A 23,806-nucleotide genomic window follows, 5' to 3' on the forward strand; every position below is an offset into this window, starting at 1 on the left:
TAGAAGTCCATGGTAAATGCTTATTAAGCATCTACTCGGGGCAAAACACTGTGATCAGGATATAGACAAAATGAGAAATAATGCTTGGTCATATGTTTTTTTGTGCATCAAATAAATAGCACCATTGTGCATTACATAAACATAACACATACATGCACATGTGTGTCACACACACAAATATCTGAGCGTGTCATTATAAAAACAAAGGTACATGTACTTTCTGGGGCCTGCCAGGGAACCATTGAGTAATTGTGACAATGCATTTGTATTTTTGATAGTCTTTTTGGGGTACATGCAGAATAGTAAAGAATAGGATTAAGAGGAAACTTGGTATAATGGGAAATATGTTGGACTCATATCATAAATCATTCAACTGTTCCTTCCTCAGTTTCCTCATCTGTAAAGTTGGAATCATCATCACAGTATCAGAACTGGAAGACACCTCATACATCATACAGTTGAACCCACTCATTTGACAGATGAGGAAACTGAGACCCAAAGAAATGATTTGCCCAAAGTCTCCCATTTGTTGGTAACAGAACTTGGACAAGAACATAGGTGGTTTTCTGATTCTTAATCTACTGTTTTTTCTAATATGTACTTTCATAGAAGATAAAGGGAGGGATGATCAATTTCTCATCTCTTCTTTAGAAACAAACTCGGTTCTTACAATTGAACATATTTCAGGGTTTTAAAAAAAATATTGTTACATTCTTTCTAATAGCACCATTATAGTCATTTTGTTTCTGTTTTATATATCTATGCTCTATCACCATTGTACTCATTATGTATATTGACTTCTGCTTTTTAAGATGCTTAAGTTCTTTCTAGTAACATCGTTGTCGTCGTATATACTGTTTTCTTACTTTATTCTGTATTAGTTCATATGTGTCTTTCCACATTTCTCTGAATTTTTCATGTCTTATTTCTTTTGAAATAGTAGTATTTCATTATACTCAAGTACCAGAATGGTTACCCATTCCCCATTTGATGGACTTCCATAAAGAAAAAATGTTATTAAGCACCTGTTATGTTGTCAGGCATTGAAATACAAAGGCAAAAAAGAAAACAGTTCTTATCATCAGCAAGGTTACATTCTACCAGAACAAACATTGCCTTTATATTTATGCCTAAGAACATTAGCCACATATGAATGAATTTATACAAGAAGACAGTTAAACATGGAAAGGTCAGATGGGAAGTAACAGGTATGTTACTGACCAAATACTTTTCCCTTCCCTTTATCCCCCCCCCAAAAAAAAAATCAACTAGAGAGAATGGATAGGTTGCATCTATCAAGGAAACTTGTATAATTTTAATACATCCTCGTTAGAAATGAGCTTTTAATGTCTACATTTTGCTTTAATGAATCAAATGCTTTAAACATAGTCAAGAATTAATTCCTTCTTCTTCTCTTCCCTTCCTCCCCACAATATAAGAGCACAGTTGAGGGCAGCCCTGACATGTTTCTGTTGGTTTTGTTTTACAGAATAGGCTACCAGATCCCGATGTTTGCAGGATTCTGTATAATGTTTGTGTCCACCATCAGTAAGTACATGTTTATTTGTATGCAGGATTGGGGTGTTATACATCAGAGACTAGGCTAGAGGCAGGGATTCTATACAAGCAGGGACCCCAGAAATAGATGACTATTCCAGTTTCTTTCCATCCCTCACTCATTGAGTTGTTAACTAGCATCAGATCATCCAGAGACGGTTTTAATTGGCTCTTATACCATCGATAGGTGGCTTCATGCCAATCAGTAACAGGGAACTCCGAAGAATGGAGTATAATAAAGGAATTCTATTCCCCAAACACTCACTGATTCCATAGAAGAAGAGTTCCTGGGCAGCCAACTGTCTTAGGATATAAAATGTTATTCCAGAAAACATGTTGGGCTTAGGATCAGGAGACCTGAGTTCTAATCCCACTTCTATCACTTATTAACTGTGTGATCATGGTGAGACATTTCACCTCTTTGTAATTAAGGATTCTTGTCTATATGAAATCGGAGATCAGAAGACTAATACCACCTGTCTCACAGGGTTGTCATGGGGAGGAAATGTGTTTTGCAAACACTAAGTAAATATGAGTTAATATTATCAGAGAATGTATTACTACTTTAGAAACGTTGGCACCACAGAGGATATGACTGAATCCTCCAGTTGCAGCTCGGTGTATTCCTTACCCCTTTGTAAGTATCCATGGGTGAGGTTTGAGGGGAAGGACTTCAGCTGGTGCTTGATATCCCCGTTGTGCCCCTTCTGGGTGTGTGATGGATCCCTTTGGCAATCTGGTGAAGCCTAAGGACCCTTTCTCAGAATGTTTTTAAGGCATAAAATAACATACGTAGGATTCTAAAAGAAACCCATTATATTGAAATAGTTATCAACATATTTTTTAAGAAGATTCACACACTCCAGGTAAGAACCCATGTTCTACGTAGACTTAGCAATTGCAGAAGAAAATACAAGCAACACAGTGTTTTATTATTAGCACCAAGCATGACCACTGTCATGTTTATTCAGTACTTTGAGAAATTATCCCAATTTAGAATGTTTTAATTCCCACCGCAATGAGATTTTAATTGGTTGATTCGGTGTCTCCCCTCTGCTCTCTTGGTAGTGTTTGCTTTTTCTGGGAGTTACACCTTACTCCTCATAGCAAGATCCTTGCAAGGAGTGGGTTCTTCTTGCTCCTCTGTAGCTGGTGAGTATGCAAACGTCTTCTTCATTCAACGAACTACAATGTGTGTTCAAACCCCTCCTCCTACCCTCCCTCAGTGACAATAATGTCCCTTCTTTCTGCTGACTTATTTAATTAGTGAGGAACAATCCAATTGACTGTGACATTAGTTACAAGGTGTCTAAGGCCTAACCTGTCTGACAGGGTGCCAGGAATGCTGTTCGATCTTGACGGTTTCTCAAAGGCCTCAGGTCTTGTCTAACATCAGCATATAGAGAGAAAACCAGGATTCAGGATCAAAGACGTGAAGTTGGCAGGGGACTTAGTGCTATGCTTGGCACATAGTAAACCCTTAATAAATTCTTGTTGACTTTGGAGGTCATCTAGGCCAACCCCTTCATTTTACAGAAAGGTCACATGGGTAGAAATTGACAAAGCCATGATTCAAACTCAGTTCCTCTGACTCTCAGCATGGTGCTCTACCTTATTCTATTGAAATGTACCAGATCGGTAAATCAACCAATGAATCAAAAATTATTTATTAAGCACTTACTATATACCAGGCACTTCATGGGGTGCTGGGGATACAGAGAAAGGCAAAGTTGATACACACAGAGCATGTTGACTAAAGAAGACAATAATTCCCTTTATTACATTGCATTGATTTTTAAAAAATTTTATTTAGGGATGGGTATGCTGGCCAGCGTTTACACGGATGATGAAGAAAGAGGCAATGCCATGGGAATTGCCTTGGGAGGACTGGCTTTGGGAGTGCTAGGTTGGTAAAACTAAAATATTTAAATGACCTAGGGGAAAATGATTGCTTGAATGGCCTGAATGGAGCTGTTCTTTCCTTCTCTCTTCCTCTGTTAATCATGGAGCTGCCTTAATCAGTTTCACTAGAGGCATGATCCTTTCCCCCTAACCTTCTCCCAGGGAAGAGTCAGTGGACCAGGGCTTAGCTGGTTACACAACCCCTGAGTGCATGATTCCTGGACCAAAGTGAAATCAAAGGCTGGATATGTTGTTAATGTTGAATCTAGAGATGAGTTTCCCCAGAAGATATACTGGACATATGGAGGCTGAAGGACAGAAAATAGGGGGAAAGGATTAGGCTATAAAGTGGAGCTCAAGGAGAGAATTTTCCTTTCCTGGTTGATTGGGAAATGGGTTTCCATCAGCAAGTAGAGAGAGGGTCCACCAGGAAAATAAAGTATTGCTTCTTTGAGTCGCAGTACATCTTTTGAGTCTTCCCTTTATTGCTTAGCAATAAGGCTAGCAAGCTAACTCTGATTTCCTTATAAAGAGAAAGAGAATGAGATTTCCCCATAACAAGAACTGACTGGTGTGACCCAGAAAATGTAGCTCATATTGACAGTATAGTTCTTATTCCTCTTCCTTGACCCATCCTCATCTGGAAGGGGTTTGATAGTATCTGGGTGGAGGCGATGGGGAAGTGTGTGTATGTGTGTCTATCTGTCTGTCTGTGTCTATGATCTTATCACTTGCTGGCTTCTATGAATGGGAGATTCAGGATTTCAATGTCTTTACTCTTTGCTCTTTTCCTTTGAGTTTAGAAACCTAAAAGGTATGCCCTTGTCGATTTCTAAGTGAATTATGTTTTCCTTCACATATCCCCTTGAGCTCACAGAAGATGCTTTTTCAAGTCTAAAGACCTAGTCTAATAGGTCTGATTCTGATTCTCTCTGACTGATCATCCCTTTCAAGGTTAGGCTTTAAAAGAATGTTTACAGTTTTTGCCCGTGTCAATCTGATCCCCAGAAAAAAATCAATTACTAGGACAATTTAAACTTACGAAACAAATGGGGCCATTCTGTGGCAATCCCGGCTAAGTCAGTCCATGGAGACTAGGAATCTTCCCTTTCTTCTTTCTCTTTCTCCTAGTGGGGCCACCCTTTGGGAGTGTGATGTACGAATTTGTGGGGAAGACTGCTCCTTTCCTGGTCCTGGCTGCCTTAACTCTGCTGGATGGAGGTTAGTAGAGACAACAGCAAGAATGGCAGGGATTAGGATCTTCAGAGCTTACTTTCTGAAGATGTTCTTGGTCTTTTTTTTCTTTGCAGCTATTCAACTGTTGATTCTCCAACCATCCAGGGTTCAACCAGAAGTAAGTAGTGCTCCAACAGCATCTTTACTGACATACTGGGAATGTGCCTTCTGTTAACCCTGATTTCTCTCTTTGGCAGAGTCAGAAAGGAACCTCGCTAGTCACCCTGCTGAAGGATCCCTACATCTTAATCGCTGCAGGTAGGTAGTGTTTTCAGAAGGATTCTCCTCCTTACTAAAAGTGTATTTTACAAAAAAGCTTCATATGTGCATGCGTGGGTGCCTCTGTGTGTGTGTGTGTGTGTGTGTGCACGTGTGTGTGTTATCCAGAAAAAGCAGCTTCACAGTCTGAGGGACATCTTTGAAGTCAGGAAGACCCACTTTAAAGTCCTGCTGTTGACACAAAGATCATAGCTGCATAACTACGGCCAAGCCACATGATCTCTGAAGGACCCCAAGCAATACTAAGATGCCAAGCTACTAAAGCAGATCAGTATCTATCCTTGGAAGCAGTTTCTGCATCAGTCGTTCCATTAACTGCATCAGTTTCCCTAACCATATATGGAGAGACAGACAGACAGAGGCAGAAAGAGAGATAGAGAGATAGAGAGAAAGAGAGAGAGAGATAGGGTCAGAAAGAGAGAAGGAGAGAGAAAGGGAGAGACAGAGGGAGAGAAAGGGAGAGAGACACAGAGAGACAGAAAGAGAGAGGGAGACAGAGGGAGAGAGAGAGGGACAGAAAGAGAAAGGGGGGAAAGATAATATGTATATGCATACTCCTACATATGCACACATATATGTGTATGTATGTATTATATGCATTATGTATACATATATACAAGTTTTAATAGTTTTACATGGTACTAAGACTTTTGGAAAACCATATATATGTTGACAGATAGATGGACACAAACAGACAGAGATAGAGCTATAGGGAGAGGTGAAAAGGAAGAGGAAGAGACAGCTAATGGTATAATGCAGGGGTGAGGACCCTGGAGCCTTGAGGCCACTTGTGGCCTTTTAGGTCCTTGGGTGAAGCCTCTTGACTGAGTCCAAGTTTTACAGAACAAATCCTTTTACTAAAGGGAATTGTTCTGTGAAGTTTGGATTATGCTGTAATGGATAAAGAACTAGACTAGGAATGAGGAAGACTTGGATTCTAATCCTTCCTCTCACACATACTGGCTGTGTGATCTTAAGCAAGTCACTTAACTTGCCTCAGTTTACTAAGCAATCCCCTAAAACTGTAAACTGCAAAGCAGGTGTTGCCTTGGGAGATAGAATTTCTCCAGTGGAAATTCCTAAACTCATGAAATCATGGGTCTGGCAAAAAAAAGGGTGTGGGTGTATTTTATATGTATGTATGTGTACATAGATAACCATGTATCATAAAAATTTTCTACACTAAATAGCCTCTGAAATTTATCTCAGATTATCTGTTTTCTGACTAAGGTATCTCACAAATGTGTAACTGCAACTATTCAAAGTTATAGGAGGGCTTCAGATACACACATACACACACACACACATTTTGCTGAATATGGAATGTAGTACCTGCATGTCAAAGGCCATTGCTATCTCTGGAATTCTCTGGAAACGAGCAGTAAGTCTAACTGCAGACCTTTTAGCCTGTCAGTCTAATTCATCTTGGCATATTTGAATCAAGGCACACAACAGCCCTTGAAAGTACTGAATGGTATGGTGAGAGGAGTGATATTCTAAGGAAAATAAAATACCTGAGAAACAACAGGAAGACTGACTTTTTTTTTTAAAGGTAGACTCTGGTTAAATTAGGTTGCTTCCTTATGTCTCTGAAACAAGAAGACTTAAAAAAACCAAACCAAACCAAAACAAAAAACCTAGGGGATTTTATGACTCCTGCAAATAGTATTGGCTTAAGTAGTTTTTCACCAAAGATCTTTCTTGTTCATATTTTCCTGTGGCTGAAAGTTGGTTTCTCTCTATTGGTACCAGTTATGACAAAAAAAAAAAAAGGTCGATAAGGTTGATTATCTTTTATAGGAAGAAGTGGGGCTAGCAGATAGAAATTATAGGGAGGGGGCGACTAGGTGGAGGAGTGAATAGAGCACTGGCCCTGGAGTCAGGAGGACCTGAGTTCAAACCCGACCTCAGACACTTAACACTTACTAGCCATGTGACCTTGGGCAAGTCACTTAGCCCCAATTGCTTTGCCTTCCCCCCTCCAAAAAAAAAAAAGAAATTATGAGAAAACAGATTTAGACTTACTATAAGAAAAAACTTACTGATAATTAGAGCTATTAAAAAATGAAATGATTGCCTTGGGTGGTCATGAGCTCCCTTTCACAGAAAGACTTCAGATTGTGCTGAGTGATCACATATCAAAGCCCAGAGAGAATTCATGCTTTAGCTAAGAACTGACTAGATGTCTAATGTAATCTCTCCTACTACATCAGGTCAGTGTTCCCTCCCATCCCACCTGGTTATCTTCCCTGACATCAACCTTGAAGCACTGTCCAGTTTCTCAGTAGCCACTCCTAGATCTGCTATTTATACATTAGTCCAAATCCTTTTAAAATTCATTTAGTCTCCTGTCATTACCACTTCTTGTGGATAATGAGTTCCTTAAACTAATTACATATGAAGTAAGGCTTTGCTTTTATGATGATTTTCATGAACGAGGGCTAATTACAATGATTATTCTGTGGGATAACCGGCAGCTACAATGCTTCTTCCTTATTTATCCACAGACATATTCTGGGGACATTAGGGAAGTTTCCTGGACCTTGGTTTTTTCATCTGTGAAACAGGGCTACGGATTATTTGCATTTCTCACAGGAGTCACAGACAGTGAAGACAGCAGTCCAATAAATACTTTATGTAACATGGAAACTCCTTGCTAGGCACAGTGCACTATAACTGAGGTTGGAACAACAGATGCGGGCACACCTCCAGGCAGAAAGGGGACACCTTGAGCAGTTGCTGGGGAAGCTGTTACCTTTCTGCTTTTGTGCTCTGGGTCTTGTACATTATTTGCCCCTTTCTTCCAGCCACAGGAAGAAAAAAAAGGTAATCAACACTAAATGTCAAACTATTGACAGTTCCAGGTACTGCAGTTTCCATGTGGTCAAAGGAAGAGAGATACATTTGTATTTTTATATTTGAGCATTGTTTGTACAGATGGCCTTTAAATGTCACAAGAATGACAAAATCCTTTGCTTTCTTCATTATGTAAATACTGTAATCTTTACTGAATTGGTTCTATGAGAACTGAAGTCTAGTCTACAGAGGGTGGATGGTAGTGCTGCCTGATGCAATCAATATTCTTTGCCCCTCTAATTAGGTTCAAAGAATGGTACAGGAAGCTCTTATTTGCTCCAAATGATTAGAGAATAAATGGGGTGTTCTGGTTAATTGAATATTTTGATTCCCTGAGGGTTGCCATAGAGACTTAATAGATTCATTTTTTTTTCAAAGAATTAGAATTTCAAAGTACTTACTATTTAGATTATTTTTATTCATCATAACTTTATTCTGTATTTGCCCAACAACCTCCCATAGGGGCTCTACTCAAAATACTAGGAGTTTTTTTTTATCTTAGAGTCACCAGAACTGTAGGTGAGCTGTCAATCTGATGTCTTTCCTTCTGTTAGATCGTAAGCTCCCTGAGGGCAGACACTGTCTTTTGTTTCTTTTTGTATCCCCCTTGTTCAGCATAGTGCCTGGCACATAGTAGGCTCTTAATAAATGTTTGTCAGTTGATTGATTGATTCTTCTTCCAGGATTAGCAGAGGGGATTGATCTGCATTATACTGATCACCCTGGACATTGCTTTAAAGAAAAAAAAGAGATTTTGGAGTCATCTTAGGGCACAAGGATAAGCATGAGAATTGTGATGTCGTTGGTAAAGAGAACTCCCAGGTGGTGATGCAATTTCCTCTAAGTGCACATTATCATCTCATCTGCAACTTTGAATCAATAGAGTATTGTCTATAGCACAGACGACTCTGTGACTTACCCAGGGTCACACAGTCAGTATGGGACAGAGGCAGGTTTTGAACACAGGTCTTCCTGACTCTGAGGCTGGTTTTCTGTTCTCTATGTCATTTTGTCTGATAGCATTTTAATTATTTCTTTCTCCGAATAGTGCAGGAAAAAAGGAATTTGATCTGATGGCTCTGAATCTGTTTGAAGACAGTCTTATTCAGAAAGACTGAACCTTTCAACACAGCTTACATACCATCTCAATTCAGTTCAGTAAATATTTGTAAATCACCTAGTATGCACACCGTTAGCTGCAGAGATATTAAAATATATATCAAATAGACCCTGCTCTCAAGGGCCTTATCATCTAGAGAGGAAAAAAGATATGTACATGAACAATCGTGATGCAAAGCACCATGGGATAAGTGCAAAGGGAAGACTCGGGCAAAGGATAGGAAAGCTTCATAGGGGAGGTAGAATCTGAGTTAGGTCTCAGAGGAAGAGGAAAACTCCAACAGAGATTAGGAAACTGTCTAAAGGCATGGAGAAAGGCAAGGTCAGGATGAGAGATGACTGAAAGCATATTTTGGGGGAACCATGAAGAAAGTCAGTTGGAGCCAGATTGTGGAAGGCCTTGAATGCAAGAATCAGGAGGTTATGTTTTGCTCTGTAGGCCCAAGGGGAATCACTGAAGGTTCTTAAGTATCAGGATGATGCATTAGATGGATGGTAGAAAGTCTAGGAACAAGAAGATACCCATCTGGAAGTGGTGTTTTTCTCATCTGATCACAGAACATTTTATGTGTATTTATGTGTATTTTGCATAGTGATCATATTCTATTTGAACTATAATTATGTGTTTATGTCTTTTCACACATATTAGATTGGAAGTTCCTTGGAGGTATTAATTGTCTTACCTTTTTCTATCTTTCCAGTACAGTAACAGGTATTTAATAAAAGTTTATTAAATGAAGGGGTGAAGGAGAGTTAAGTAGAGATCCCAGAGTCCAAATGAAAACAAACTCTCTTCTTTATTCAAGGGTCGATCTGCTTTGCAAACATGGCTATTGCAATGCTTGAGCCAGCATTACCGATCTGGATGATGGAGACCATGTGTTCCAGAAAATGGCAGCTGGGTAACGTATCAGAGTGGGCTTTTCCATTCCTAAGGCTCCTTCCTTTGGGGTAGTCGTGCAGAGTTCCTTGCATGAAAATGACAAGCTGATTGCTTTTATCTGGTACCTCAGGAAGCAAAGGCTTATGTAAGCAAGAGGGTTTGTGGTATTTACCTGCTCAGGGCTCCCTCTGCTCATTCCAGATCTTGTCTGGAGGAGCTAGATTTGAACTAGAAATGCCAGAAGCTCACACAACAAATGACTGAGTCAACATTTTCTCTACGTTTCTGAAGTTACCTGAAAACTGGCCACCTAGCCTCTGCTTGAAGACCTCCAAGGCCATGATGGCACCCAGGGGTTGGTGGGAAGACAGTCCATTCCATTTTTAAAAATCAGAAGACCTGGGTTGAAAACCCGATTCTGCCACTAATTAGCAGTTCAATCTCTGGTCAATTCCAGGGGACTTCCATTTCCTCATCTGTAAAATAAGGGGCAGCTAGGTGGTACAGTGGATAGAGCACTGGGCCTGAAGTTAGGAAAACTTGAGTTCAACCAGGTGGGTACTAACTGTGTGACCCTGGGCAAATTACTTAACCCAATTTGCCTCAGTTTCCTCATCTGTAAAATGGGCTGGAGAAGGAAATGGCAAACCACTCCAGTATCTTTGCCAAGAAAACCCCAGATGTGGACAACTGGAACAACTCAACAGCAACAAATAAGGGGGTTGGATTAGATAAACTATAAAGTCCCCTTCAGATTTAAATTTCTCTGATAGATATTAGAGGCTTCCTGATATGATGTAAAGAACACTAGATCAAAAGGCAGGAAGAGTCCAGTGTTCTGGTCCAGGCTATGTGACCTTAGGCAAGTGGCTTAAATTCACAGAACCTCAGTTTCTTCATGAGTGAAATAAAACTAATAATTCTCACCCTTTCCAACTCACAGAGTTGTTCTGAATATCAAAGAGATCATGTCTGTAAAGGAGTTTTTCAATTTAAGAAGTGATCTTCAGGGCTTCAATCCGAAGAAATATAGCCCTTTGCACAAAGTGGACCAAGACCTTTAAGCCTTTCTTGTGTTGTGGTCTGCTTTGGCAGTCTACTGTAGCCTATAGACTGCTTCTCAGAATGTTTTATTGCCTATGTTCATAATCGAAGGAAATGCTAATTGCAGGTGAGAGAAAAGATGTAATATTTTTCCTGTCCAAATTCAGAAACCCACTGAAATCTTTCCATGAATCCTTGGGAAGGGGGTCAATGGACTTCTATAGAAGACATTTAGTATTTGTTGAGTGAATGTGGAATGGATGAAAGGAATGACCCTATTGGTAATGCTTTCAGGAATTCTAGGCCAGTAGGAGAGGTATTTTGTGGGCAAGGAGGGTGTTGTCTCTCATATCACACTTCTCTAATTTGGCATTGAATCAGCCTTGTTCAGTAGGCCCTGTAAATATTCATAAACTATGTCAGTTTTGTGGGTTTCAGTAGGCCTGCAAAAGAAGACCGAAAAAGTGGGCTATGGTCCAAGCAGACAGGCCTCTATAAACAGACCACAAGTTACAGTAGATTTGCCTTAAAAGTCTTCCTGGGTTGAAATGGTTTGGGGATATTTCTGACGACTCCACTTAAATGATTTAATAACCTCACTAATTGAATGTATCCCAGTCAGCTGTTGGCTACTCAGGCAGGCTTGCTTTCTCTAGTTCCATGCTATTACTTGGGACTTTCAATAAAATAGGTATTAAAGCCTTCAGGAAAAAAAAGGTGGGGGTGGAGTGGGGTGTCTGGTTTAGACATCAGGCTAACAGGTGGGCTGCTTGAATTTATCAAGAACAGGACCATGTAGGGAACTTAACAGATGTCCAGATGCAAATCTGTGAGGCAAGCAGAAGGAAGGACCTACGCATAGGCGAGAAACGTCTGTAAAACACCATGTAGGAAAAGCCAGAGTCCCCATTAGGAAACAAATCCAATAAATCTGCTTTCTTCATTTATTATCTGCACGGCTTTGGGAAATGTCTTGATTCATTCATTTCAGGTTCTATAAGACTTGCACTTTGCCATTTTATTCAGCTCAGTCCTCATCATGCTAAGCTCCCATTAAATTTTTCTGCTCTTCAGTTCTATTAAAATCAGCAAACACATATGTGTCCAGTATTGTGCTTGGAATTGGGGGGATGTAAAGATTATATACCTTAAACTGTAAGAGACCTTATCTAGTGCAAGTAACTCATTTTACAGATGAGGAAACTGAAGTACAGAGAATTTAAGTGACTTAGCAAAACTAGCAGTAAATGTAGGACACAGGATTTGAACCTAGGACTTTCTAACACTAAATCCAATATATTGAGTTCCATATAGTCTTTATCATTTTAAGATACTGATCATATGACATAGATGCTAATGATTTGACTCATAATCAGATCAATACAATGCTATGAATAACAGCATCTCATCTGACCCTAATAACTACTCTGAAAATACTTTAATCCCCACCTCCACCTCCAATTTTTTTTTTTAGGGGTGGATGATATCATCAGTGTATTGAGCTCTTGGTGAGGAATTTGCTACGGATACAGACCAGATTTTTCCTCTGCAATCTATAGTCTGAGAGCTGCCCAGGGCACTAAGAGATTCAGTGACTTAAGCAGGTTGACAATCAGGCTATGTAAGAGAATCCAGGTTTTCTTCTTTTTTTGCTTTTTGGAGGGCAATTGGGGTTAAGGGACTTGCCCAAGGTCACATGGCTAGTTTTTCGTGTTAAGTGTCTGAGGTTGGATCCAAACCCAGGTCCTCCTGACTCCAGGGCCAGTGCTCTATTCACTGTGCCACCTAGCTGCCCCTGAATCCAGGTTTTCTTGATGCTGAAGTCAGCTCTGCTTCTACCCACTACATTACACTACCTCTCAATCTCATTTTGCAAATGAGGAACAGCTAAAGTGATTTGTCCATGTTTATAGTACATTAAGCAAAAGAAAGCATAGAGGCTTGGATATAGGTTTTCTAAATCTAGTTCTTTTCCCAATATACCACACTGCCTTTCATATATTAACTTGGCCATTGCATCTTGTTGGATAGGGGGGAAATAATTCTTTTTTGGGGGGGGTTAACAAGCTTACTTTAATTAGTCAAATATGTATTGTTTACCTAGTTCAGGGGAAAAAGGTTAGCACCCCGAACTTCAGAATATACAGACAGAATTATCAAGACAGAGAAACAGATCAGGTAGACAGTTTCCAAACTGTCCAACCATTACATCCATACCAAATCAACATCTGGGTTTCATCAACATCTGGGTTTTTCAAAGCCAGGGGGCTCTCAACAATGGCTTCCCAGAGTCTCATCTGATGAAATCACAGAACACTTCTCAAAGTGAGCCCAAAAACAAAGCCTCAAATCAGGGTTTATATAGCCTGGGAAAAATAATTCTTGATGCGTGAAATTACATTTCATGTTTTGTCCCTATAGAGCTCTCAAATCTTGCATGATGATGTTTAAAAATTTAACTTAATGGACTTAGGCCCACCATGACTTGGTCACACCATGTCAGAATGGCCAGTGGCTTCCTTGGGGTATTCACTAAGGAATGATTACAAAAATTTTAAAAGAATCCAGTAGAACATAAGCTCCTTGAGTATAGAAAGTTGTTCATTTTTGTCTTTTTATTCCTCACATTCAGTAGAATGTAGATATATACTAAGTGCTCGAGAATTATTTGCTGAATTAACCTAAGGAAAAGATAGACATTCATTTGTGTGTGTGTGTGTGTGTGTGTGTGTACTTTTTAAAGTACTGGCAAGGAAAGTCAAAGGTATAGTGATTTGATTTTGGAACTGTAGGTTATGCAGTTCTTGCTTAGTTTTTATTGCCTTTGGAAAGATTCATTGTTTAATCTTTATATCTGGACTGGTAGGGTGCACAAATCAATATCAGGATGGAGGGTAGAGTGACTTTATCTCTAAGGAAGCAACCTCAGAGGTAGAGGTGGGCAGACATTAGAGCCCATGGGCAAATTCATTGGAAAGAAACCAGGGTTGGACTTGACTAATGCAGAGATTTTAATGAAACCTTTGAAGTCCTTACCAGTCAAAATGCACGACTCCAGAGCAGGATAACTAATGTCTTCTCTCCTAACAGAGTATTATCCTGAAGTTTCCAAAAGCCACTTAAGTTCCCATTAATATTTCTGTAACTAACACACAGAGCCAGACATTCTGCACCGAGCTCTCAGATCTCGATTATTCAGAGCTGCCCATTTTGACCTTGCGTGTAAAACTTACCACCTTTAGCAGACCTAAATATAAAATTTTCAGAAACAGATTATGCAGTTGATAGTAAAATAAATGTCTTTCATTTCTATAGCATCACAAGGGCTTTGTATTTGATGGATAAATGGTGTGGGGCCCAGGCTAGACATGTAACAGACCGGATATTAGATGCTTGGGTGCAGGGCTACAGGGCTTCATGTGATATGCTCTAATCAAAACAGCTGTGCTACATTTATTAGTTTTTCTAACATTTGACTGAAATCAGCACTGATAAGGTGTCCCTTTCATAAATTTTCAGGCGTTGCTTTCCTACCAGCTAGTATCTCTTATCTTATTGGAACCAATATTTTTGGGATACTTGCACACAAAATGGGAAGGTAAGATTTTTTTTAAAAAACCCATTGTACTTATAAAGGAGTTCCTTAAATTTTTTCAAGTATTTCTAGCTGATCCCCAAATGTAAAAATTTCTCAATCTAAGTCCTTTTAGAAATCTCAAATGATAGCTTTGAAAAAAAAAACCAAACAGAATACAATCTACTCTCATTGATCTCTGGGGACTTTTTCCTTTCACAGGTGGCTTTGTGCTCTCTTGGGGATGATCATTGTTGGAATCAGCATTTTATGTGTGAGTATGATAAGACATCTTTAAAATGAAAACAGTTCTGTCTGTGAGATACAAAGCATTCAGCTGTGGGCAAATATTACTAATTCTTACCAAATATTTTTGTTTCATGCTATTTTTAAAAAGTCAGTTATTTTTAGAAATTTTACCAACATTTTTATTTTCATGGACTTAATTATTACCTCTGTGCCGATGACATCCAGATAAATCTACCCTACCTAGTTCTTCACCAACTATATCTACATCACCAACTGCCTATTGGATATTTCAAACTGGATGTTCTGTAGGCACCTGATACTTAATATGTTCAAAACAGAGCTATTTATCTCTTCTTTCAAGCTAACTCATCTTCTGAGCTTCCCTATTCCTGTTGAATTTGTTGTTCAGTTGTTTTTCAATTATATCCGACTCTTCATGACTATGCCATGTGGGGTTTTCTTTACACAGTACTGGAGAGGTTTGCCATTTCCTTCTCCAGCTCATTTTACAGATGAGGAAACTGAGGCAAGCAGGATTAAGTGATTTGCCCAGGGTCACACAGTTGGTAAGTGTCTGAGGCCATATTTGAATTTAGGAAGAGGGGTCTTCCTGACTCCAAGCTCAGTCTTCTATACACTGCCCCATCTGGCTACCTAATTGAAAGTGTTGGCATTTTTCTAATCTCTTAGATTTGCAATCTTGGTGCTATCTTTGACTCCTTCCTCTCCCTCACCCCCACACATCTAACTGATTGCCAATCATATCAGTTCTATCTCCATGCCTCTAGCATCTGGCCCCTGCTCAGTACTGTACTTATAGTGCCAAAAACTTGGTTCAGTTTCTCAAATCCCCTCACCTGGACTATTGTAAATCTTCTAATTGGTCTCACTGTTTCAAGTCTCTTTTCCAATCTACCCTCCACATAGCTGCCAGAATTCTTTTCCTTAAGCATAGATCTGACTATATAAACTTTAGTGGCTCCCTTTTGCTTTGAGTATCTATTTGGCATTTAAAATCCTTCACAACCTAACCCCATCCTACCTTTCCAGCCTTGGTATACATTACTCCCCTCAATATACTCTGCCATCCAGCCAAACTGGTCTTCACACAGAACAATCTATTTCCCACCTTTGCTCTAACAGTCCCCTATGCATGCAACACACCTTTTCTTCACTCCTGTCTTTTAGAACCCCTTGTTTTCTTTGACACTCAACTCAAGCACTTCCTTCTACGTGAAAACGTTCCTGACTCCACCAATGCCCCAGATACTAGTGCCCTTCCTCCCAAAACTACTCTATTTCAGAAGTTTAATAATGTCTGTGTTGCCATAGAGATGAAAGACTTAATATTCTGTATTGTCACACAGATACTCACACTGCCTACCTTAATAGCATATAAGTGCTGTCAGGTCAGGGGCTGTTCTTCTTCCAATGGTTAGTACTTAGTAGATGTTTAATAAATGTTTATTGATTTGCTACTGAATTTTCAATATAAAAATGACTATGAATGATACTTTTTATGGCAAAGAATGAGGAAATACTGAGCTAATCCTCCCTTTCTAGGATCAAATAATTACTGCTATTACTTACACAGGGTTTGATTGTGCTGGTTGGAAAACTGACTGGAATTAAGTTGATCTTTTCAATCTTGCTTTCTATATATAAGGAGCTGAAAAGTGTCTTAATTTATATGACCCTTTCTAGGTCTCAAATGCTATGATTAGGGAGTTGGTAACTGTGTGACCTAGGGCAAGGAATTTCACCTCTGTAGGCCTCAGTTTACTTATCTGTAAAATGAGAAGGGTAAGCTAGATGACTGCTAATGTTCTATGACTCAGATTCTTATTCTCTTTCCCAATTACTTTATAAATAAATAAGCATACCAGGTTTCAAAAGAAATGTTAATGCCTCACTAAAATAAACCTAATGGTATATAATGAAATTGCATTATTAAACAAAATATGTAACCAATTTTTTTTTGGAGGTACCATTTGCAAAAAACATTTATGGACTGATTGCACCAAATTTTGGAGTTGGTTTCGCAATTGGTAAGTCACATAAGCTTTGTGCCAAAATATAACATTTACTGGTTACCTGTGCTTGGAAATATTTGTTTTCATTCTGACTGATAGCAGCCTAAAACATTCTAGAAGCTTAATATTAGATGGTCAGCAGCTTAAGGCTCAAATATAATGTGTAGTTTACCCATATTAAAGGGAACTACTTCCAGATTTTAGTGATTTTCTTTATGAAAACCATTTTTTTTTGCAAAAGGCTGATATTTACAAAAGGCAAACTGACACTCTTCTGTTGACTCTGGGTAAACAGGGCATAATATCTTCCACAGAGAACATTTGTACACTCTATATCTGTGAACAAGCTTACTTATGAGTCCCAGTATCAAATTGCAAAAGCGCCACGGCAAGATTTAGAACTAAAACATACATTGACTCACAAAGGGCCTAGTCAATGAATACTTTTATGGTCAAAGGCAGCCAATTTTGTAGCATTAGCATTATGGAAATTAAGATTAGAGAATTCCTGTTGTTGATAATTTGAGAGAATTTTATACTCGACAGGTATTATCACATAGAACATTCATTCATGATAAATCTAACCGCATTGAAATAAATCCTGGGAAAAAGCAGAAATGAAAGATTTGGACTATGCTCTTGTCTCATTTTCTATAGAAATGACTTGAAAATTCATCACTACCAATATGGCATCTAGTATATACTGGGAATGTACCACCTGGGTGAGGACGGCATAAAGTTGAGGGAGCCCCTTCCAGAGCTGACACCAGGCAAGCAGGCATGTGCACAGGGAGGCTCAGAAAGGAAGGGAACTGAGAAATGAGAACATGGATACCTTGGGAGCTTAGCGAGAGCTCAGAAAGAAGAGGTCGGGGGGGGGGGGATCGATAAGAGATCTAGGGAAGGATAGAACAAATCAAAGGAAAGGCAAAGAGAATAGGAATAACGATGAGATAGCTGACACTTCCATAGAGTTTTAGGCTCTCCAAAGCACTGCTATACACATTATCCTCACTTGATCCTTTGGGAGGAGGTAGTATTATCAGACCCATTTTACAGATCAAAAGAAATAGGACCACAAAGATGCTGTGGCTTGCTGAAGATCATGCAGCTCACAAATGACAGAAGTGGGATTCGAATCCAGGACTTCTACCTAATAGAATCTAGTGTTCTCCTTACTGCATTACCACCTCAACACCTTTTTTTGTGCCTCAAAAAAATCAGAATCATTTCCCATCACACTGAAATCTCTCTTCACGATGACTCCCCCTCCCCCGAAAAATACCCTGCCTTTTGCTAGCCCTCGTCACCCTAAGGAATTGACTGTCCCATAGCATATGCCTCATTAGCACTCCGTAGTCCCCCACCTCTCTGCCAAGGGGAGGGAGGCTACTTCCTTTTTTTCTTGGCACCAGAATTGGTGATTGTAGTGAATTGGCTTCCTGTAGTCCTGCACCACACCTCTGTTGACAGGAGTGTATCAGCCATTGCAGGTGGCATATTTAGTAATGTTATAGAGTGATTCTCATACACTTTGTTGTAATCATTTGGCTTTTGTTCTTTTCTTGGTTCTACCTTCTTCCCTCTCTCTGTATCAGCTCATGCAAAATTGTCATGTAATAAGTTCCTCTGAATTCCTCATATTCATAATTTCTTATAGAACAATCACATTGAGCTAGTGTGGAACAGCAGTAAGGCTGGTGGACTTGAGTAACAGTATTTGAATTCAGATCCTGGCTTTGCCACTTAACTCTTCCACATACGGCTATTGACAAGCCATATGACTTTCTTTGGACATTCTAAGTCCCTTCCATTTCTAGGTGCATGATCTTTTTCCATTGCATTCACAAGCCCTCTGTGGTCTGTGATTCCCAATTAATGGACACCCAGGGTTATTGTTGTTGTTAGGGGTGTGTGTGTGTGTGTGTGTGTGTGTGCGTGTGTGTAGTTTAATACAAAAAGCACAGCTCTGAATATGTCATATATAGGATCTTTCTTTCTCTCATTGACCTCCCTGGGGTACAAGCCCAATGGTGGGTTGGAAAGGTCAAAGGACTACGAACATCATTCTTTCCACTAATGACAAAGGACAGCCACGACTGAAGCAGCTTGTAGTTGCAGCATTAGTGACTCTTGTCTCCTCTTGCCTCAAGAGAGCACAGCCCTAGCAAACCTGGCTTGAAAACCTATTTTAGTATCAATTTTTAAAAAAGCTGACAATTCACATATGTTGAAGTAAACAAGCATTTATTAAGTACCTACTGTATGCCAGACATTGTGCTAAGTGCTTTACAAGTATAATCTCATTTGATCCTTATGACCACCTTAGGCAGTAGGTGCTATTATCCCCATTTTACAGATGATGAAACTGTGACAGAGGTGAAGTTAGTTGCCCAGGGTCAGACAGCAAGTGAGCATCTGAAGTCAAATTTGAACACAGGTCTTCCAAGCTCTATGCCCAGGTCTCTATCCACTGTACCACTTAGCTGCCTCCTGATGTTAAAACCCATGACTTACCTGTCTTCTGATGCCAAATCCCCAAAGGTAAGGTTGGTTTGTATAATATGTTTCTCTGAATTATTGGCAGGAATGGTGGATTCCTCAATGATGCCCATCATGGGCTACCTGGTAGACCTGCGCCATGTTTCTGTCTATGGGAGTGTATATGCCATTGCAGATGTTGCCTTTTGCATGGGGTTTGCATTGGGTAAGGATGTATTTTTTCCCTAAGTACTTCAAATGGATCAAATTATTTAATAGTGTAAAATATAACTTTAAATTGCACATCTTGTTGAGTACAACATTTTTAGGGAGCTCTCTGATTTTGTATTTCCTAAAAGGCCCTTCTGTTGGTGGGGCCATCGCAAAGGCAATTGGGTTCCCGTGGCTCATGACAATTATTGGGATCATTGACATTCTCTTTGCCCCTCTCTGCTTTTTCCTTCGAAGTCCTCCTGCCAAGGAAGAAAAAATGGTAAGAAATTTTAGAATGTGATGGGATATTTTCTGGTTGTTAGCATGAAACTCTTATAGTAGAAGGAATACTAGAGGAGCAGTAAGAGTTGGGTGATAGTTCTAAATCTGTTACTAATTATTTATATTTACATATCACTGTGATAGTTCTAAATCTGTTACTAATCATTTATATTTACATATCACTGTAAAGAACTTTGCTCAAAAAAAAAAAAGCTTGGAGACAGGCAGTACAAAGGTTATTCTTATTTTTATAATCGGTTCAGAGGTTGACTTGCCCACAACCACATGGTGGTACTGTGTCTTTTAAGTCCCACGCTCTTTCTCCTGAGTTATGCTTATTTCCAGCTTTGGTGACTTTGGGCAAGCCACTGCCCTTCTATAAGTCATGTTTTTACCATCTGAAAGTAAAAGGGTTAAACAAGCTTTAGGAATGATACTAGAAGACAGTTCTCCACTGCAGTCTCATGACTCAAATGTAAAACACATTAATCTCCTTTGGAACGGAAACCACCACATGAACTGGCCTTACTGCCTTCATGGTGTTTTAGCTGAAAGCTCCAAGCAAATTGCCTCATTTTAATGAATTACTCAACCACTTGTATACTGAAAGTGGAAGGCAGATTTCAGCTTCATAAAGGAGGGAAAATCCCTCAACCACTTATTAACAGGTAGAGCTGAATAAGCGACAAGTGGACATGTTCTGAAAATAAAATGGGAAGACTTGGAAGTGATTTCCATATGCTTTTTGTCATATATGTGTATATTACCTAAATTCATGTTGTTTCCTCACGATAGCCCTTGAAGGAATGAATATTTTGTGTTTTGTTTTTGGGGAGGTGGGGGAAGGTCTTTGTGCACTTAACACAGTGTCTGACACACAGACAGTGCTTAACGTTTAATGACAAGAACTCAGGAATGGGGGCTAGTGCCTTCCACTACATTGCGAGCTACTACCAGCAAACCTTAAGGTACTATGTACACATTAGCTACTAGCTTCTTTCCTGTAGTCCTTCCCTGAGATTTTGTAGCTACTCAGTTTAATTCTGAATGTCTAAACTTGTCAACATTGGATTTTTTTCAATTGTCTAATAATCAATTTTTTTCTGTGGCACTGCTGTCTCCCTCTCATTGCCCAAGATTATTTCCTGTCATTCTCTATTCCACTTCTTCCTGCTGAGACACAAGCAGCAGCTGTTGATTTGCAGACTCAAATGATGCCATTATGCCAGCCTCCAATTATGGGCAGTAAGTGGCACATCTCAAGTCTTTAATGACTCATCTTGCTAAGCATTTATTTAGATTTTTGACAGATAAAGCTGAAAATGGCCTTCTGGGAACACTATAACACAGTTCTTTCCTCCCTTTTGCTGTTATTCTTGTCCTCTTCCTCCAAAAAAGTATTAAAAAAAAATATGGTATTCCCCCTCCCAGAAAGTGTGGCATAGCAGAGCCCTGGCTTTTTGGAGTCAGAAAGATCTGGACTCAAGCTCTGCCTGGCATTGGCAATCTGCATGACAAGGGCCTCTCACTTCCCCTGCACAACTCTCTGAGACTCTTTAAGTTACAGATGAATTGTTTGGTGGGAGAAGTTTCCCCACCACAAGTACCTAACACCAATGAAGTCACAGGTGTGGACCAAATATAAAAATGGTATTGGCCCCAATGTGTGGTAGGTGGGTATACAGATTAGTCATCTGCAGTGAGAAGCCAGCAGTGTGATGGAAGGTATTCTAAGCTCCAGAAGTTCATGGGTTGTCATTCAACAAACATTTAAGCACCCCACATCAGACTCTATGCTAAATGCTTTAAACATTATCTCATTTGATCCTCACATTGCCCCTACAAAAGTTACTATTACCTCCATTTCACAAAGAAAATTGAGCTTGATTAGAAGAATGACTTTCTCAGTCACCCAGGTAATAACTGCTTGAGGCAGGATCCAATTTCAGGTCTAACTCCAAGATCAGCACTAAATGTACTATGTCATGCTGACTCTAAGTCAGGTATAATACCTTTGCAAAAAATCCTCCTAGGCAAAACAAGGAAGTCAGTGTGGCCCAAAATGCCCATACTGGACTTACATGACCAGAAATTCAATCTTGTTGCTAACATTAAACCCGTGTCTAAAGAGGTAAATCGTTCCCCTTTTGGACTTTAGTTTCCTCTTCTGTAAAAGAAAGGGATTAGACTGGATAGTCTCTTGAGGCTTCTCCCAGTTCCAAAATTCCACAGTATTTGGTGGTGGTTGTTCAGCTATGTCCAACTCTTCATGACCCTGTTTGAGGTTTTCTTGACAAAGATCCACAAGTGATTTTCCATTTGCTTCTCCAGTGGTTTAAGTGACTTGTTCACGGTCACATAGCTAGCATGAGGCCACATTTGGAACTCAAGATGAATCTTCCTGACTCTAGGCCAGGCGCTCTATCCATCATGCCACCTGGTTGCCCCTCTACATCTAACATTCTAAGAATAGTATAACACTTAATCTTAACTTGCATTCCCAAGATATTATTTTATTGTTTTGTGGATTGTTGGCTACTAACCTTCATTTTGATGATCTAATAAAGTCAGATGAAGAACTTTCAGGCAAAAGAAACTTTTCTTTTGCCTAAAGTCTTTGAGTTACTTTCAAAAGGTAGTAAGTAAAAAGGTGAAATTAAGAGGTGAGGAGGAATATAATGAGAAGAGATAGGGAGAGACAGATTGGGGTAAACTATCTCATATAGAAGAAGTAAGGGAAAATGGTTACAAAGGAGGGGAAGAACAGGAAGTCAAAAGGGAATGGTTCAACCTTATTCTCATTGAATTTGGCATAGGGAGGGAATGACATACACACTAAATAAATATGGTATCTCATCCTACAGGAGAGTAGGGGGAAAGGGGATGAGAGGGGGGATGATGGAAGGGAGGGCTGGCTGGGGGGGAGGGAACTTGGAAGCACCCACTTTTGAAAAAAGGACAGGATCAAAGTAGAGAATAGAACAAGTGGGAGGTGGGATAAGAGGGAGGGAAAGTCAGTTTTTTTTTTTTTTACAACATATCTACTATGGAAATGTTTTGCATAGCTACATATGTAAACCTATATTGCACTGCTTATCTTCCCAGTAAGGGTGGGTGATAAAGGAGGAACCTGGAATTCAAAGTTTTAAAATCAAATGTTTAAAACATATATATATATATATATGTGTGTGTGTGTGTGTATACATATACACACATACTACTATCAGTATTATTTTACATGTAAACTGGAAATAAGATGTACAGGCACTGGGGCATAGGGATCTACCATGCCCTACTGGAAAGTTGGAGGAGGTAGGGGAGAAGATACGGGAGATAGCAGATTGGAGGAGGGGATACCCAGTGGAAACGCTATTTTGGGGTGGTGGGTAGGGGAAAAATGGGGAGAAAATTTGTAACTCAAAATCTTGCGGAAATGAATGATGTAAACTAGAAGTGAATAAAGCATTTGATAAAAAAAAAAAAAGGTAGTAAGTAGGTGGAGTACTGGTTAGAGCAATGGACTTGAGGTAAGGATGATGTGTTTGAATCCTACCTGTCTCTTATTAAAGCTATGTGACCCTGGGAAAGTCACTGATTTCTTCTCCAGTAAAATGAAGATATTATCACTTACCCTCACACAAGATTATCATCAAGAAAAACTGAGTCAATATTAGTGCACTGCAACCTTAAAAAGCTCAATGTTATTATTAGGAGCAGATCCTTGGTTTGGGTACTCAACTGACTGCTAGAGGTTCCAGGCTACCTGGCTCCTTATTAAAAAGAACTTGAAAAACAAAGAATACTCTTAAAAAACTCAGAATTGTAATTGTAAAACTATGGTCTACATAACAAAGAACTAACTCAGAGATAATACTACATACTTTTTTTAGGCAATACTCATGGATCACAACTGTCCAATTAAAACAAAAATGTACACACAGAACAACAGTCAGTCATATCCAACAGTTGATGATGAAGAATCTGAAAGCGACTGACAACTTCAAAAGCCATAAGTATTCTGTTGTATACAATGCAGTGTTTCCTGTGAAACAGCTCATCAAAAAATCTTAGTTGTACTGTATGCTAATGGTGTAGTAA

The 23,806-nt window shown here is 39.4% G+C and overlaps 1 protein-coding gene across 1 annotated transcript in view; it reads left to right on the top strand.

Annotated features, from left to right (window-relative positions):
- The window catches only part of SLC18A2 (solute carrier family 18 member A2), a 43,930-nt gene extending 20,184 nt beyond the window's left edge, over nucleotides 1–23,746 (top strand). Inside the window, exons 3-15 of the mRNA XM_069099046.1 lie at nucleotides 1,490–1,548; nucleotides 2,626–2,709; nucleotides 3,371–3,463; nucleotides 4,591–4,680; nucleotides 4,770–4,813; nucleotides 4,893–4,953; nucleotides 9,756–9,851; nucleotides 14,396–14,474; nucleotides 14,673–14,724; nucleotides 16,684–16,747; nucleotides 19,320–19,439; nucleotides 19,573–19,706; nucleotides 23,599–23,746. Coding sequence (XP_068955147.1) covers nucleotides 1,490–1,548; nucleotides 2,626–2,709; nucleotides 3,371–3,463; nucleotides 4,591–4,680; nucleotides 4,770–4,813; nucleotides 4,893–4,953; nucleotides 9,756–9,851; nucleotides 14,396–14,474; nucleotides 14,673–14,724; nucleotides 16,684–16,747; nucleotides 19,320–19,439; nucleotides 19,573–19,706; nucleotides 23,599–23,703 — 1,081 coding nt within the window. The 3' untranslated portion in view covers nucleotides 23,704–23,746. The remainder of the gene's footprint in view (nucleotides 1–1,489; nucleotides 1,549–2,625; nucleotides 2,710–3,370; nucleotides 3,464–4,590; nucleotides 4,681–4,769; nucleotides 4,814–4,892; nucleotides 4,954–9,755; nucleotides 9,852–14,395; nucleotides 14,475–14,672; nucleotides 14,725–16,683; nucleotides 16,748–19,319; nucleotides 19,440–19,572; nucleotides 19,707–23,598) is intronic.
- The last annotated feature ends 60 nt before the right edge of the window (nucleotides 23,747–23,806 follow it).

This window comes from Petaurus breviceps, unplaced genomic scaffold, assembly GCF_028583685.1.
Source record: "Petaurus breviceps papuanus isolate PSGF00001 unplaced genomic scaffold, PetGlider_PUasm1.0 37, whole genome shotgun sequence".
NCBI lineage: Eukaryota > Metazoa > Chordata > Mammalia > Diprotodontia > Petauridae > Petaurus > Petaurus breviceps.